Source organism: Cupressus sempervirens, chromosome 4, assembly GCF_028749045.1.
Source record: "Cupressus sempervirens isolate cs-2001-9-10 chromosome 4, ASM2874904v1, whole genome shotgun sequence".
Lineage (NCBI taxonomy): Eukaryota > Viridiplantae > Streptophyta > Pinopsida > Cupressales > Cupressaceae > Cupressus > Cupressus sempervirens.
Window position 1 is genome coordinate 876,714,576 of NC_143121.1, and position 19,343 is coordinate 876,733,918.

At 37.9% G+C, this 19,343-nt stretch overlaps 1 protein-coding gene across 1 annotated transcript in view; it reads right to left on the bottom strand.

Moving 5' to 3' along the window:
- The window catches only part of LOC149564191 (chaperone protein dnaJ-like protein), a 79,300-nt gene extending 62,364 nt beyond the window's left edge, over positions 1–16,936 (bottom strand). The window contains exons 1-2 of the mRNA XM_089827268.1: positions 16,849–16,936; positions 14,873–15,052 (exon numbers count right to left, since the gene is read on the bottom strand). Coding sequence (XP_089683394.1) covers positions 14,873–15,052; positions 16,849–16,906 — 238 coding nt within the window. The 5' untranslated portion in view covers positions 16,907–16,936. The remainder of the gene's footprint in view (positions 1–14,872; positions 15,053–16,848) is intronic.
- Between the last annotated feature and the right edge of the window lie 2,407 nt (positions 16,937–19,343).

Genomic DNA, 19,343 nt, shown 5'->3' on the forward strand with positions numbered 1-19,343 from the left:
TGGGGACAACTTGGCCGACCAAGTTGGAGGCTTTAAAAAAAAAAATTATGTTAAAACTTTTTAAATTTTATGCAAACAAAAAAGGGGGACAGCCAGAAGTACCCAGTACAGAAAGGGGACGTCCAGACGTCCAAACGTCCCCTTTCCAGACGTCCAAACGTCCCCTTTCCGTACTGGGTACTTTTGGCCGTCCCCCTTTTTCCCTCAGTCGTCCCCAAGTTTCCCAGCCGTCCCCTGCATTTTTTCACTTTCTGGGGATGGCTGGGGGACATCCCATACCCGTCCCCCCGTCCCCCCGTCCCCGGGACGTCCTCGTCCCCGAAACGCTAGGTTTTAGGCCGGGTACGCATCCTCGGGGAACATAGGTCCAATCCAAACATGACAAGTGGCGATTGTTGATTGATTCATCAATCATTGTCACTTGCTGACTCTGCGCTATCATGGAGACACAGTCAGCATTCTGTACGGTACGACACGCCACATCAACCACTGACGTCATCTTAGGCCTTTGGAGTTGTTGACGTCATCAATTCAATAGCCTAAATTTGACGCCCGTTTGGACGTCATTTTAGGGCAAATTACAACTGCTTCGACGGCCGCATGACCATCAAATTTAACCTCATCATTCGCTGATGCAACCCCTCTCCAGATTGATTTTTGTTTTTGTAATCCAACTTTGGGAGGCCATAACTTGGACATCGGGACTCCAAATAAGGTGCAATTTTTTTTGAAATTAGGTATAATTTTCTAAATTTTTCCTATTTTTTAGTTTTGGTGCACAGATTGTTCAAAAATTGCATTTTTTGGCGACTATACCTGGATAATCCTACATTTTGCAACTTCAAAAGCTCCATACGAGCACATCTGGAGTCGAAAACAGGTTCCATTTTTTTTGCAAGTGCGTTATTTTTTGTCTACTTTCCAGATCTGGCATCAGATTGTAGTGTTGTGTGGACAAAATTGTCACTTTCAGCAATAGGGCCTTCTTTGCTTTGTAATGCTTAAGAATTGTAGCACATTGTAAAGTTTCAGATTTGTACTCCATTAAGAAGTTGTAACAAGCAAAATCAGAAGTCCACAAAGGCCAAAATTGGCAAGTGGCCCATTGTAATCGCACTACTGATAAAGTGCCCAAAGCATCTATTTTGGGGGGGGTTTCTTGATTTAGTGAAAAGGGGGGGTGTTCTTGGTGTTGTGTTCTCTCTTTTCTGCACTTTTCTTTCATTTTCTGCATTATGGTCAACTTTAAGTTTCCTAAATTAACTCCTCATAACTATGCTTTGTGGTCAATCAAAATGTTGTATCACTTAATGCATAATGGAGTTTCACAATATGTAGATGGTACTCTTCCTAAACCAGCAGGTGATAATGTTTTTGCAAGTGATATTTCAAATTGGGTAGCAATGGATAGGAAAGCCCTAGGTGATATATGTTTGGGGGTAGATGATAAGATCATGTATCAAATCAAGAAATGTACTACATCCAAGAAAGCTTGGGATACCCTCGAAAGCCTTTATGGGAAAGTGTCTGAAGATGATGTGTTCAAAATTGAAGATGAGCTTGTATCCTTAGATTCTAAGTCATATGACTTAATTCAGGATTTCATCATCAAGGTGAATGAATTAAGGACAAAGCTTATTGATTGTGAGAGTTCTATCAAAGATGACAGACTGATCTATCTCATCCATAACAAGCTGCCATCAGAGTATTCCACATTTGTATCTTCTTTTAACACCTCAAAGACTACCTTAGGGTCTGCCTACAAGAAAGTCACGTTTGATGAATATGCAAAACTATTGGATGATGAAGAAAAGAAGTGGAAATCGATGGGGATTCTCAAATCACCTCAGTCCAAAGCATTGATGGCCAACAATGAGGGTTCTCAAAATTCAGCTGCACAATCTTCAAATAAAGGAAAGGGTAAGAAGAAATGGAAGAAAAACAAATCAGAGGATGCAAAAAAGACAACACCACAATCCAATCAACAAGGCAAATCCTTGAATTCCAACAAGAAGGGGGACAACAATAAGGAGAAGAAGTGCGCTTATTGCAAAAAATCGGGTCATCAAGAGCATGAGTGTTATCTCAAGAAGATTGATGAATTAACCAACATCATGAAGAAACACAATGTTCCATTGCCTAATGCTTACAAGGAGAAAGGATCATATTCAGATTCCAAGGGCAAAGGGCAAGCACTCATGGCTAATTTGAACTCTTCAAAGGAATGGATATTTGACTCAGTGCCTCATATCACATGGATTTTTCAAAGAAGGATTTGTCTTCAATGAAGCAGTCCAAGGTACCGCATATCTTCATGGGGAATGATAGCAAAATGAAAGTTGAAGAAAAAAGAAATGTGGAAATGTCATGTCCCCATTTTTGGAGACAATTTGATTTAATTAATTTAATTAATTAGGTTGTCCAAAATAATGAATATTTTATGAGGATGACTAATTAATTATTTTAATTAAATAAATAAGTGGTATTAAGTTAATTATTTATAAAGTTATCAAATAAATAAATATTAAAAGGTAACTTTATATTTAATTAATTTAATAAAGTGACTTGAATTATAAAATATTTTTTATAAAGTCACTTAATAGATAAAATAAAATAATGTTCTAGAAGTTTCTGGAGAAAGTGGAGAAAAAGAATAAATAGGCACCCCGGACTTCATTCTAATCATTCAGTTGTTTATTTCTCTCTTGACATCAAATTGTGATTCAATCACATAGTCTATTGTGGAGCCAAGTGGTTTCAGATAGTCAGTTGATCTTTGGGAACGAAAACTCCCTTGGATTAGCATAACAGAGGAAGTGAAATATCTTCTGAAGGGTTGCACATTTGGAAGTGATACTTCAGTCACTTCAGCTAGGGCATCATTGGGCCTAAGGCCATTTTCAACATTTCAGTATTTCAAGAGGCAATTTTAGCAGGGCCGAAATTATTGGAGGTCATTTCTAGTAGGTCCATAGGCTGAAAAAGCAGTCGCAAAAAAAGCAGACCGAAAAAGCATAACTAAAAAAAAGCAGTCCGAAAAAGGCAGGCCGAAAAAGCAGACCCGAAAAAAGCAGGCGGAAAAAGCAGTCTGAAAAACAGCTTTGAAAAAAGCAATCCAAAAAAATAGTTCGAAAAAGCAAAAACGAAAAAAGCAAATCCGGAAAAAGCAAGTGGAAAAAGCAGATCGGAAAAAAGCAAAGCAGTAGGGGCAGCATTGTAGAAAATTATTACAACCATCTGCAATCAGGTTCTTCACTTCTCATTTGGCATATTTACTGAGAAATGTAGGTTTTCAGCTGAGTATCAAATATAGCTTCAGCACTTCACTATTTCATATTGTACTTGTCTTTGTTTGCCATTTGGCATTATTGGTATCAAAGGAAGGCTAGGATTTTGCAATTGAAAGAGCACTGTAATTTTAGACTATCTATATTGCAAACCTAGGGTTTGATGATCAGCTTATTAGTTTGCGTGCCAATTGTTTGACAAAATGTCAATAGGTTGTAAGTTCTCTTCTTGGCATAAATAATGTTATAATTTTGCATACTAAGTGTTTATATTAATGCCACTTGGTTGTAAGTGCATTAATGCCATCCTAGGTTGCATCCAAAATATTTGTCATAATTACTAATTGCTGTAGCTGCATATTGCAAGTAGTTAAGTCACATATTTGTATTGAATATTGTCAAAAATTAGTTGCACATTCATGTTAGATCATTGTTTAGACAATCTGGAGTCTTTTTTGTAAGCATTCTCTTTGATGCAAATCGAAACAAGAGTCATTGCAGCAATCTAGAAAGTTATATCAGTCATATGACCCCTTGTATGCAAAGTGTTTGACAAAATTCTCCGAGCCTTCAACCAGCATTTTTAAGGTCGGAATTGAGCAGGACTATTACAGTGGTATCAGAGCTTGCTTGCAAAGTGTTTGACGAAATGTCAAACAACTGAAGTATAAAGATTTTTGGTGTTTGAAGAAGTTATAACCTATTGGGGTTATTACAGTGGTATCAGAGCTATTGACCTGCCATCCTATTGGGTAGATTGGATATTGAATCAGTTAGTTAATCATGTTTACTTCAAGTACCCAGAAGCAGTGGGACAAAGATACGAAGAAGCTTAAACAAAATTTGAAAAAGTTGGATGAAAGTCAAAAAAGGATGAATGAATTGATGGTTTCCATGTTTAAGAGGACTACATCACAGAACAAAGAGAAAGAGGAACAAAGGGTCTCTACAAGTGAGGTATCTAGAAACCTCTACAAGGAGTTTGCAGCAGTTGGTGACCAGCATATAGCTGAATCTAGGGAGGACAAAAATAAGACTAGCTTGGAGGAAGATGTTGGGCACACAATACTTCAGAAGGTAGTGGGAATGGATATTACACAGATTGATAGTAACGGTCAACTTGATACTCAAGTTGAGACAATTGTATACAAGTCGTCAGAGGGTGATGTCACAGGTACTCGGGATGGTTTAGTTCGAACAGGCAGTGACTACAACGTAGTGGGTTCAGATGATGATTATGAGGATGTTGTTGTGCATGATGGTGAGATACTTGGTAGAGATGAGCAAACATTGAGCATTCATGACTTTGCTGAGAGAGAGTACCCGGCACAGATAGATGCTTCGTCACATGAGGTTGAGGCTGGTAGTACTTCACATGATTTGTCCAACCAGCTGAAGGTGAGCGAAGACAGTATTATGACTTCATTATCACTCATGACAAGATGCGGGATATGATAGAGGATCACATTCGGATGATTCAGTTACAGGGTAGACATAAGGGAGTTCAAGCAAAGTCTTCTTGTGTTGACTTACAGGCGATTAGGGAAGGAATGGGAACGATGAAGTTGAGTTATTTACATCTTCTATCAGATCGTGACCATCTTCTTAGCCTTGTCGAAGACTATTCAGATGCCTTGAGGAGGAAGGAAGTTGACAAGCTTTCTCGCGAGCTTGAGGACACTCAAGCTTCTTTGGTGAATACTCCATTGGCATTACAAGACTGGGAGAGACATGGGGATAAGCATGGCATGGAGTTGAGTTTAGTTTCATCTTGCACTCCTGATACTCATCTTTCTGCGGCACGTAAATCATATGTGGTCGTTGATAATGTTGTGAGTTCATCTTGCATTCACATCCAGGATACAGGGACAATGTCAGACAGGTATGTGGAGTTAGTTGGTATTGGTCATATTACTCAGTTGAGGAGTTTGCTTGAGTTACCAGCTGATTCTAGTTTACGGATATGGACTTGAGATTGTTATATTAGCATCCGGGATTCAGTTGACTAGAGATCTTTTTTTGGTAGTAGTAATTGTTTGGGTGCTATCATGGATTTGATTAGCAGATTGCACGGTGTTGTCTTTTCTTGTGCCAGCAGCTTGTCCGATGTTGGTATTAGTTTTTATACACCGGTGTTGGGCTTTGTTCATATATCCAATCGACCATTCTTGCTGGAATGTGTTGATGATCTTTCATATTTGGCAGTGTGTACAGATGAGTCCCAGGATCATATTGGCATTGATGACATCCAGGAGGATGCAGTGGACAGTTTTGAAGACTTAGTTTCCTTGGCAGTTTCTTTTGGTACAGAGGAGTTGGACAACAGTGCTACAGTTTTTGATACTCCGTATGTTGATATGAGCTTTGGAGTTGATTTGCAGGATATGGATGGTAATACTCTAGAGACCAATAACTTTGAGGATACTCCTTTAGACAGTGCGTCAGAGGAGGTTGGTAGGAGACAGTCTAGCCAGTGCCATCATGTGTCTAGTCAGTTGAGAGTTAGTGAGCGAGACATTGCTATAGCTTGCCAACATTTCGATGCTGCTCGTCAGTTGTTAGCAGTTTATGAATGGGGTTCTCCTACTAGTGATGAGCAGGGAGGCAGTTATCTTTCCTTGACAGAGTTCCACTCTTTATAGGAGGCTATCTGGATTCTGAGACAAAATTATATGCAGTTGGTAGCCGACAGAGATTATCTTATGGAGTGGGGGAGTACAGCATACGATGCATTATTGGCCAAGGAAGATGAGGTGAGTGAGCTTACTCAGCAGCTCGAGGTGACTTCTGAGATTCTTGAGAGTACACAGTTGGCTTTCGAGGAGTCACAATTTCATTTGGCTAAGGTAACCATGGAGTTAGAGCGACTGCAGTCTTTATCAGATTCTGTACAGTCACAAGCTGTGGTGTCTGGTGATTCGAGGATGTCCATGGTCGAGATTTTCAAAGACAGTGGAGATGGGGATGCATCCATCCTTGATACTAACATTGGCATATCAGGTTCGTTCCCACTAGAGTCAAGTTCAGTTGAGTTAGGTGCTCTAGCAGATTGTTGTGGTATGCCTAACATAGTGGTGGCCTCTAGTACTGATGGTACAGAGACTAGAGATGTTGTATCAAAGATCATGGGTAATGTTGGTGAGCCGGCAGTTGGCATGGTTCCTGCTAGTGATACCACTCCTTTGGCGATGTCTTTGGAGGCAGTAGTCAGTTCCAGCTTGGTTAGTGATTGATTGCAGTTAGTTTCATCTGGATTGCAGTCCGAGCCACTGACTGAGACTAGCGCATTCTATCAGCATTACACTGTGAGGTATGCTCATCAATTTACCTTTGATGACCATGTTGATGAGATGATGATACGGAGATGTACTTTGGTTCCTAGTGCTTGTCATCAGTTATGGGACGGTTTGACGCCACGAGATGAGAGTTGTGATGGGCATGACATGGTGATAGGTTCTGCCGTTGACATCTTGATAATACATGACTTAGAGCAAGAGTTTGGGAGTGATGCTTCAACGGTTGATGTTATTGATTCTACTCCTTTGGCTATGACATCTTCTGACCTAGCTGGTGATCAGTCACAGTGGGTTGTATCATTTGTTCATGGTGAGCTGTTGACTGAGGATGGTTCTTTTTATCGGCATTATACTGCAGGGTATGTACATCAGTTAGCATTTGATCCTTGTGTTGAGGAGTTGATGGCAGGCAGATTTGGTTTGGGTTCCATTTCTTGTTGTTTATCTTGTGATGTCTTTTCGCCATCAGCGATGAATGGGAGTTATGGTTATGAGGCAGTGGTCGGTGATCTGCAGAGTTGTGTTGACTACAGGAGTTGTACAGTGTGTGGATTCTCCATACTTGGTACAGTTTCATTCGGGAGTGTTCGCCATTGTTGCAGAGTTGGATTGTACATTCCATATAGGCCAGTGGAATGCGTTGATGGTATTTACTATGTTGGCATTTTGAGTTGTCCACTTTACTTGGGTTCTAATGTTCTAAGAGTTAGTGTCTCTTGGGTTTCCGACTGTGGCAATTGTGATTTTGGAGTTTGGTTGAGTTGTAATTGTCAGTTTGATTATGGATTCCTCTTGGTTATATTGTAGAGGATATTGCAGGAGCCTATGTTAATTAACAGTGGTACAGTTCATGACTACATTTGGGATCCAGGCGGATTGATTGGTTTATTGTTCAACCATTGCTTGGGGACAAGCAATTTCAGGAAGGGCGGACTGTCATGTCCCCATTTTTGGAGGCAATTTGATTTAATTAATTTAATTAATTAGGTTGTCCAAAATAATGAATATTTTATGAGGATGACTAATTAATTATTTTAATTAAATAAATAAGTGGTATTAAGTTAATTATTTATAAAGTTATCAAATAAATAAATATTAAAAGGTAACTTTATATTTAATTAATTTAATAAAGTGACTTGAATTATAAAATATTTTTTATAAAGTCACTTAATAGATAAAATAAAATAATGTTCTAGAGGTTTCTGGAGAAAGTGGAGAAAAAGAATAAATAGGCGCCCCGGGCTTCATTCTAATCATTCATTTGTTTATTTCTCTCTTGACATCAAATTGTGATTCAGTCACATAGTCTATTGTGGAGCCAAGTGGTTTCAAATAGTCAATTGATCTTTGGGAACGAAAACTCCCTTGGATTAGCATAACTGAGGAAGTGAAATATCTTCTGAAAGGTTGCACATTTGGAGGTGATACTTCAGTCACTTCAACTAGGGCATCATTGGGCCTAAGGCCATTTTCAGCATTTCAGCATTTCAGGAGGCAATTTTAGCAGGGCCGAAATTATTGGAGGTCATTTCTAGCAGGTCCATAGGCTGAAAAAGCAGTCCGCAAAAAAAGCAGGCCGAAAAAGCAAAACTAAAAAAAAGCAGTCCAAAAAAGGCAGGCCGAAAAAGCAGACCTGAAAAAAGAGGCGGAAAAAGCAGTCCGAAAAAGCAACTCCGAAAAAAGCAATCCGAAAAAACAATTCGTAAAAGCAAAAACGAAAAAAGCAAATCCGGAAAAAGCAAGTGGAAAAAGCAGATCGGAAAAAAGCAAAGCAGTAAGGGCAGCATTGTAGAAAATTATTACAGCCATCTATAATCAGGTTCTTCACTTCTCATTTGGCATATTTATTGAGAAATGTAAGTTTTCAGCTGAGTATCAAATATAGCTTCAACACTTCACTATTTCATATTGTACTTGTCTTTGTTTGCCATTTGGCATTATTGGTATCAAAGGAAGGCTAGGATTTTGCAATTGAAAGAGCACTGTAATTGTAGACTATCTATATTGCAAACCTAGGGTTTGGTGATCAGCTTATTAGTTTGCATGCCAATTGTTTGACAAAATGTCAATAGGCTGTAAGTTCTCTTCTTGGCATAAATAATGTTATAATTTTGCATACTAAGTGTTTATATTAATGCCACTTGGTTGTAAGTGCATTAATGCCATCCTAGGTTGCATCCAAAAATATTTGTCATAATTACTAATTGCTGTAGCTGCATATTGCAAGTAGTTAAGTCACATATTTGTATTGAATATTGTCAAAAATTAGTTGCACATTCATGTTAGATCATTGTTTAGACAATTTGGAGTCTTTTTTGTAAGCATTCTCTTTGATGCAAATCGAAACAAGAGTCATTGCAGTAATCTAAAAAGTTATATCAGTCATATGACCCCTTGTATGCAAAGTTGACAAAATTCTCCGAGCCTTCAACCAGCATTTTTAAGGTCGGAATTGAGCAGGACTATTACAGTGGTATCAAAGCTTGCTTGCAAAGTGTTTGACGAAATGTCAAACAACTGAAGTATAAAGATTTTTGGTGTTTGAAGAAGTTATAACCTATTGGGGTTATTACAGGAAATGGAAGATGGAGAGTTTCAAGAGGTTCTCTATGTTCCAAACCTAAGTTCGAATGTCCTTTCAACACCAAATCACTCACCTCGGAGATGGACATAGAGTTGAGTTCCTTCCAGACTTGGTTCAGGTGCACAATCTCAAAGATGATTCCTTGGTTGCAGTGGAGAAAGTGAATGATAACAAAAGGTTGTACTCTTTCTCTCATTTTGTACCCAAGTCTCCTTCACAGGCCTTGTTATCTCAATCCAATTCAAACATGCAATTATGGCATGAGCGGTATGGTCATCTTGACTACCACTATCTTCAGCAACTTTGCACAAACCAAATGGTGAAAGGTCTACCTCAAATCAACTTTTCTAAGGGTGAATGTTCAACAGATTCAGTGAATATGCATTCAGAGGGGAAGTTACAAAGAGGGAAGTCTTCTAGAGCAACAGGGGTTCTACAGATGGTTCACATGGTATTAGCAGGTCCTTTTGCATCTACACAGGGTCGCTACATACTTACCTTTGTTGATGACTTTTCAAGGTTCACTTGGGTCTACTTTCTGCATAGTAAGAATGAAGTGTTGGACACATTTCTAGGCTTCAAGACTCATGTAGAACGGAAATCTAGAAAGGCCATCAAAGTACTCGGCATGGACAATGGAAGCATGTATGTGAACAAAAGACTTAAGGACTTTTGCAAACATGAGGGAATTGATCTTCAGACTCCGCCAGCATTCAGTCCGCATAAGACAGATGTTGCAGCCTTGAGGATTCGAACTCTTAAGTCTATGGCTAGTTGCATGATACATGCCAAGTCTCTCGATCCATCATTAGAAGTTGAAGCAATCTCTAGTGCCACTCACATTCTTAATCGTTCTCCTCATCCAGCCTTAGATGGCAAAAACTCCTTTTGAGGCATGGTGCGGCAGAAAACCTATTGTGACACACTTCAGAGTCTTTGGTTGTCCTGCATGGGCAAAGAGATCTTCCAGGGGATGCAAGGCACAGTCATCTCGGTCTTGTACTTTCATTGGTTATGAAGACGGTGTGAAGGCATACAGACTTCTAGATCCAGAGACACATCAAATATTTGTGGAGAAGGATGTATATTTTGAGGAAAGATCACCAAGCTTGTCCTTTACTCCTCTTCGCACATCATACAGTGTGGATACTAATAGTGATTTCAGCGATAGTGCTTCAACAGATTCAGACACGTGGGGTTCTATCAACAGTTGCAGTGAGAGGTCACTTCATCAATTCAATCCACATGCATACATTGCCACAGTGATAGGTCCAGAACAACAGGGTACATCTAGTCTTCCAGATACAGGTTCAGTGACAGATTTGGGGGACAGTATTGATGATCTGCCTCTTCTTCTTGATGTAGAAGTACCTTCTTCAATTGTCACGAGGGTTCCATCCGACTCTCTTGTTCATTCTCTGCATGATCGATCCTCACAGGTTGAAGTGATTGTGGATACTTATGATCAGCAGTTGCAGCAGGGTTCTTCATCAGTTGCAGAGATAGATAGTTCTTTGGGACAGGTTCTTCAGCTAGTTGAGCAGGTTTCAAAGACATCACTTATCCATGGGATTCTTTCCACGCACAGTGGAAGCGTCTCACGTGTACCCTTGGCATTGTTTCTTCCTAAGGGGAGGAACACCATTCTGCAATCTTGGATCAGCTTCTTCATCGGAGCAGTCACTGTTTGACATTCTTCTTTGGGAGGGGGGGGCCTATCCTGTCTCTCTTCCTCTCTCATCATTCTCTTATGTATATACTGGATGTATGTCGTAATGGGGGGTCTTGATTACTCCATCCATCAATGCATCCCTAGTTATCTCTCTTTTGGGGGGAGGGTTTTTCCCATGAGGTTTTCCCTCTTTCCCCGCTTTATGGGAGATTGCATATCATTATGTACATGGGTACCTAACATGGCCTAGTAATCAGGACCCATTCTTGCATTTCATTCTAGATTTCGTAAGCTTAAGGGCATTCCCTTAAGTTGCACTTAAGGGGGGGTGTTGGTGTAAATAAGTATTTACTTATTACACTTACTTAAGTTTACTTAATGCATTATTTAATTATTTTGCATTATTTTATTATTATTTTAGGTGAGACACTTAGGAGTTTGTGTACTCTCATTGAGTTACGCAACTCTAATTATGCACATGGTGTCTACAACACAGGAGTATGCATCATTCACTAAGTTGTCATGTTGACAACACAGTTATCCACACTCCTCATTTAGCACATGTTGTCTACACCACTGATTTGCGTGCTACACCATTGTAGGCTTATCCTCACATCATCGCACTTAATCCCGTGCTCAATGGAGGATAACCCATATCTGGTGGACATGTGCCTGGTTGTATGACATATCATGATGCTGACTTCTATGCATTCTCGAAGCTCTTCTGAGGCCTTTATATTCAAGCACTCCTAGTGTACTCTCAACCGGTTATTGAATGAATATCGTCATTCTGATCATACTCTATCTATTTTGGTCTACTGTGTGCTTGTGTTGAGTTCTTTAGTTCTTGGGTGAATTCTGGCCTAAGCCAAATTCTTACAGAAAGTTTGGCAAAATTTAGCTAAGTGTCAAAAAAAAGGGGAAAAAATGGTAAAATTTGGCTAAGTGTAAAAATTGAGAAATTCAAATTCAAATTGAGCCAAAAATACATAAAACCTGCCTAAGTGCATGGTGATTTCCACTTTGCTTTGCTTGCACTCGCTAAGTCACCCTTTACTTCTAGTTCAATTGTATGTCTCGCCCTTGATTTCCACCAAATAATTGTATAGTTTTGCGTATGTCATAAGTGAATTCCACTTCGTGCATACAGATTTCGCCTAAGTGGGTAGTGGTTTCCACTTGCTGATTAATGGTTTTGCCTAACTCTCTAATGGTTTCAGTTATCATTTAATGGTTTTGCCTAAGTAGGTAGTGGTTTCCACTCCAAGATTAATAAGCAATCTCAACCATAAAACCATCCTACCTCTCGTGGAGTTTGATAAGATTGGAAATTTATTGCGGAAATGTGAGATATTGTCAAAATTTTAATGGAGTGAATCACATTTATTGGACAATGGGACCAAAAGTGAGATATTTGAGCATGGAGATTGAATTTGAATTTACCATTAGAAGATAATCATTTAATGTAAGTAAGCCTTGCATTGAAATTTGGATTAAATATTTAATAAATTTAAGCAAGGGAGGATAAATTTTAGTGCCGTTAATTGGGATGGAAATTAATTCAAATTAAGAAAGCAAAATTTGCCTTGATTTTGCACAATGAAATAAAGATTTAAATTAAGATGAGATTAGAGAGAGATAGACAGACAGACAGAGAGACAGAAAGACAGCCAGGCAGGCAGACAAAAAAACTTGTACGGACGAATCTAAAACAAATCCAAACCCAACACTAAAAAAAAAAATTTGAACAAATTTTGAACCCAAATCTTGAACCCACATATGTACCAGAATCCAGAACAGCATATAACATGTATATCAGCTGACAAGCAAAATATTCTATATCTGATGCAAGTTATGATTGACATACAATTCACTACAATATACAGCATACCCCCAACAAGTATGGAGGCTGCAAATTAATATATGCATTTTCTGAAAACATATACTTATCATATTACCTAATGATTTGATGCTGTTGTCCTTGTTCGGTGTCCTTTCCTTCAAAGAGGACCCGTTCTATATAGAGGCTGAACCATCACCTCTTCCAGTGGTTCTGCACTTTCAAAAGGGCAAATCTCCTCATGATATTGCTCCCCATCCAAATCGCTGCCTTGCTTATCTACTAACCACTGCCTTAAATGAAAAGAATGAATTGTTATTGATAAATAATGTATTTCTGTCCTGTCATAATAAGAATCGCTGCCTCTTAATTAAATTTCCAACCACCCATCAATCTTGCTTTGTTAGTAACTCAAGTCTTGACATAGGCAGTTAATACTAAGCGTATGATATTAAAGGACCGATACTCCTTTCCATTGTAGATTCGTTACGTATGTGCCTCATTGATTGTATTGGAAGAGTTATTAATTGCATTCAATGGTTTACCTAATACTGCATATAATCTGTTATTCAGTGTTTAGGGTGGGGTTTCAAAGGGTGGCTAAGTTGATAGCTTAGTCAGGGTCCAAACCTTGTTGATAACAGGACTTAGGATAGAGGATTACTTTGGGCAACCCATATGTCTCATTATCCAAGCCCCAATATGATTGAACCCAAATAATAAATTGTACGTTTTATATGATTAAAGATGATCATGAATATATTCTTTAACCCCAGTCGTAATAATTGATTTTATGAATTATATCTTTAATAATTGTCTAACATGATTGCAGGATCTCAACATTGATCCATCTTGCTTTAATATTCTTTGAGTGAAGTTATATCTCTAACTTTATTATGTTCCCTGTTTTATTGAATTTGTGATTACAGAACAAAAAATAGGGTAATCCCAGAAGGGGTCATTACATTAGTCAAACGGTCTCATCCTTAACCCAAAACATTGGTGTAAGTTGTTCTCACAAGCAGGGGTCTGTGTTCAAGCTCTGAACCTCACTTGTTCAAAATTTGACAAAATGATTGCAGAAGCACCTGTGAGTATGATTCATACACATGCAGGTATGAATCCAGAGCTTCGAAGATATTCAAACCCTAACCACAACAAGAATGAAACCTAGCTAAGAACATACAAAATAACCAGTATTGGCATTCCCAAACATACTCACAAGACCAATCTTTTGGAACTCAATGTATATACAGCTGATACAAAGGACAAAACTCTGGGCTCACTTGGCAATAAACTCACCTTAATTAGTGTCTCATTTCTAGTTCAAAATTTTAAAAAAAAAACATATCTCATCATTCATTTTGATTTCAAAGAAAAAGGAGACCCAACCATATCCCTGCTTTTTACTTTTTAGTGAGAGAAGATAGGATGAAAAAACTCATTTCAACTTTTAAAATCATATTAAACATTGAATATGGTATTCAAATACTCTCAGAACGGGCAATTAAAACTAAAGTAAGACTAAATACATTAGAAAACCGAATAAATGGCAGCTCAAATAGGTCAAACTTTGTAAGACTCAATATTTAATAACCCAAAATATAAATTATCTTTGTCACCTAACTGAATGAATTATCTTATAAAATTCAGAGTCCAACAAATCTACTAACAATTTTGTAAAACTTATTTTTCTTAACCTAGATTAGTGAATAATTTTTGTGGAGTTAAAACACCGTAACCAAAACCACACAATAATTTTCTAAAATTCAGACTCCAGGACCTAGCTAAGTCAATAATGTAAAATTCAGACTCCACCAATAGTTCAGCCTAAAATTCAAACTTTATAACCTGGATCAGCCAGGATAATTTGTAAAATTAGAAGAACCTAAAACTTGCTCAGTCAATTAATTTTGTGATATTCATACTTCATGGACCATAACCGAGTTGAGATGATAATCCTCAAAATTCAGACTTTGAAACCTGGCTTAATCAATAGTTTTCAAAAGTCAGACTTCCAAATTCAATCTAGTCAATAATTTGGTAAAATCAGTCTTCATATCCATACTCTAATCGAAGGAAGATAGGAAACAATTTCAACTACATTCAAAAACAGAAGTTCCAGAGAGGTTATTAGCAGTAAATTTGAATTGCTTAGTTAATCAAACAAAGTGCAAATAGTTTTAGAGTTACCCTGAGTTGATGACTCTGGAACAGTAAGAAGGGCACCATGGATCCATGGAGGATAAGGATCTGAGGAAGCAGCAGACCGAATCTCCTGCCCAGTAACCACAGCATCAATCTCAACACTTGCAGGTTGCCGTGGGGCTGTGCCAACATACTGGTCCTGTGCCCATTCTGCTAGCTGGCCCTCTGGATGAAGACGTAATCAATGCACAGGAATCAAACCTCTAAACAGAATGCACACATTTTGTCAACAATTACAGTGCAGCCAATCAAAGTTTAAAGTAGCTTCTAGCTGACAACTCCAGCCTTGTGAATTAACTACTATGAGACCAATCTTTAAGTCCTGAAAACTAAGTTGCTAGACATGAAACCCACCTTGTGAATTGACTTCACTATGAAACCAGACTGAAATAGTGAATATTAAATTCTCATCGGTGAAGAGTGTTTTTACTGCATTCAATTAAAGATTACAATATATTGTGGCCAAGAAACCAGCCATGTAAGTCTTCCTACAACACCGTCCTTAAAAGTATCAAAAACTAAATTTCTAAAATGGCAATGGTGTTTACACTGCACCTAGTAAAAGCTTAAACTAAAGTCTACCAAGGGACACCAACCTTGACCATCAGCTTTACTAGAAGGCCAACCTTTTAAGTGCTGAAAATTAAATTTCTGGATGATTAAAGGTGCTTATGGTGCTTTCAGTAAAAGGTTGAAGCCGTTTAACTAAATTCTGGCCCAGGAAGACGAACCTTGCTAGTTGACTATTCTAGAAGACCAGCCTTAAAGTACTGAAAATTGAATTTCTGGATTGCAAAGAATGTTTATAGTGCTCTCAGTAGAACTCAAACAAAACTCTAACTAAAACACCAGCCTTGTGAGTTACATTTACTACAAGAATATCCTTAAAGAACTGATAATTAGAATTTCTAGACTACAAACAATGCTGCAGTTATTGAATAAACAGGTAAACAAAATTCTAGCCAAGAAGATTAGCCTTGATAAATGGCTTTACCAGACCAGCCTTAAACAAATGAAAATTAAATTTCCAGATTGCCTGTTTAGGCTGCATTTAGTAAGAGTTTAACCTAAATTTGAACCTCAGAACACGACCATGCACGTTACCTATACTGCGAGATCAGTCTTAAAGTACTGAAACTTCAATTTCTGAAAGGCAAATAGTACTTAAAGACTTACAAAATTCTAGAAATGAAAATTAAGTTTCCAGATCGCACTGTTCAGGCTGCATTGAATAAGAATTAACACTAAATTTGAGCCTTGAGCCTCTCAGCACGACCATGCAAGTTAGCTACACTACGAGATCTGTCTTAAAGTACTAAAAATTCAATTTCTGAATGGCAAATAGTACATAGAGACTTACAGTGAATTAAATTAAAAGTGAGACAAAATTCTAGCCAAGAAAACCAATCCTGTGATTTGGCTTTACAAGACCAGCCTTAGACTACCGAAAGTTAAGTTCTTTAATAGTAAAGCATGTGTTTAAGGAAACCAACTCTGCAAGCAACCCCTACGAAGGGGGCGGCAAATGAACCGTGTGATGAAGAAAATTTAGGAACTGTGTTCCTTGCACAAGGAGCATCAATCAAAGTCTTCTTTTTTATTTTTTATATGCCATTGTCGCAGCAAACTTACTTTGAATTGTTTTTTTCCCCATTTCAAAGACATTAATCCCCTAAGAAATTCTGATGCCTAATACAATGTTCCAAACTCCTATGTTTTTCATCTACAACTTCAAAGGCACTTAGAACAATTGACGTGAAGTCATTCTAACCCTAGGATTTCGGATATCAAAGCATGATTCCGATGGATCTTACATTTGTATAACAAGTAAGTCCAGTGAAGCTTTTCAGTTTTTATTACAAAATGTAAAGTTCAAGGTAACCGTGACTTATCAGTGCGCTAATTGTAATATAGAGAATTAAATAAATGGGCATTGGAAGCATCAAAAGATAAGGAATTACGCGCGGAAGGATGAGGCTGGAGGAGGGGCTGCGTGATTGAAGCTGATTGTTCCGCCATGGATCACTGCACACAATTCTCAAATCCTTTAATCCTCGGATTTTATGCCCACGCTTTCTTATATACAGCTGCAATTGAATGGAGTTTGCCATTCTTGGGAATAGTGGTGGCCTACCCTTCCGTTTGTGATCACGCGGGAAGCGTAGATTTTGTGGGTGTTTTATCCGGTATGAAGTTTGACTTCCTCAATAAGAATTATTCGTTTTTAAATATCTAAAACAGCGTGTAAATAGTGTAAAGCTGAACATAAGGACAAAAGTGAACAGCTCCACCTAATCTTCTCGACTAAGAAATCCAACGAAGACAAGATGCCAAAAACAGGTATTAACACTGTAAATCAGCTCAGTGTATAGACCCCACTAAAAGGCCCCATTATCTCGCTAGAGGGTTAAGAACTTCACCTTCCAACGCACATGATCCTCATGGACTGGACCCCATTAGCATTAAGGCTTTGGAATGATCGTTGTCTGGCATGAATTCTGGTCCTCTATTGTTTCCTTGCAGATGAAGGAAACCATGAGGATGATAATATGTTGAATTTTCATCGGAGTTGTGTCAAATATGAAAAGATAGGGGGAAGGGAAAAAATATTTCGTGCCTTTTGTTAAGTAAGAAAATTAAAAGCTTTTTTATTGTTTTTGAATGAATGAAGGTATTTAAATGACATCTATGAGACCGGCTAGTTTATGTGACCCTTTTCGTGTTATTTTCAATGTCAACCCACCTGTTATGAATCTGTTTTAATAAGTTTTTGTTTTATGTAGTCTTGTTTTCTCAAAAATCCGGTGTACTGATGAAGTTGAATGGCTCACAAAGAGTCCACCAAAGATCAAGTCTTGTTGAGTGCAAGGCTCGAAAACATTACAAGTGATGAGGTCAGGATCATGCCTCGGGTGAATTTGGCAACATGGATGCTCCTTAGTCCTTGGCTCTTAGCCGAAGAGGTTTCAAGCACACGGCCGTATCTGGTGTAATTGGCCCTTGAGTATTTTTTTGTTGTTGAAAAATAGCATAATGTGCAATTTTTTTTTATTTTTTTTTATTTTTTTTTCTTCTTAAAACTATAGTCTTGTAATAAAACTCTTGCTAAAAAAACTTAATTTGACATTTTTTTAAAATAAAGGGAGGGCACTACAATCAAATGCTTTAGATTACATTTCTCACATATGGCATTTATGGTTGGGGGTTAAAAGATGGTTGTTTGAACAATACTTGCATGTATCTATCAAATAATAATAAAAGAACAATTGGCATTTTCCCTTTTCAACATGAATGTGGGTGTGTTGTGCTTCTTCAGCAATTACCTTCTCCGGAAAAATCTCACTCATGAACTAACTTAAATCTTTCTTTATGGTTATACCCAAATGCTAAATACGAAATAATAAGGGTAAATTTTTCAAGAAGAAAGGGTGTTTAATCAAGAAAATTGTGCACAAGTGTTTGTTGGAAATAACAATGGGAAAGTAAGTTTTGAGAGGGGAGGTGAATCAACACTTAAAACTTTTGCCTCTAAAACATATCACCAACATCTATCTCATAATTTAACATATAAACTGAAATAACTTAGCATGCATCACAACCATAGCATAAAGTAAATAACACATAACACAATAAATTGGTTACCCAGATACCCTCCAATGAGAAGGTAAAACTGGGGTGAGGATGACACCCACAAATCATCACTACTGCAATTGTAAAGTGTGGCCAATTATGGCTACAAAGTGTTGATCATAAGCTATGATATGCTCTATTAGCGGCTTGCCCTGTTAAAAGCTTACAAAGATTGTTAGGTCTCACTTTGCTAAAAGATTTTAACTCACAATTAAGTAAGTACTCTGTTAAGAGATTTACAACAGATTATTAGTACTACTCGATTAAGAGATTTACTCTGCATCACCTGTTAGAATGATTCGGCACCTAATCTTTGGTTAGCACCTTTGTGCTTGATATTAGATCTCCTCTTTACTAATTGTATCTTGATCCTTATGATCACATCTATCCTTTATAATCCTCTCACTGTTTGTTTTTGTTTCTCTTAAACTAATTATGCTTTGCATAACTCTGTCATAGCCACCATGAATGTCTTCTCAACTCTTAGCATTCATCTCCTCACGCAATGATAAACTTCTTAAGGTTTTGCCTCCTTAAATAAGCACAGGTGGAGATGGACTAGGTTAGAATCAATGGTTGTGGTTGATCCTTATTGCCACCTTAACCTTCCTTTAATCTAATTGGTTACATGTATTGTATAGGGATTTGTAATATGACTCCATACTTATCTCTCATAATCGTAAATCCATGATTATGTTGCCCAAAAATATTTTACATAAGAATTTATTCCATAACAAACAACTATGTCAAAAATTGTTCACTCGGCATCCAAAGGTGTTGATGCTCAGCCTTCACTATGCTCTGAATGTTGTAACTCGGCGCTAAC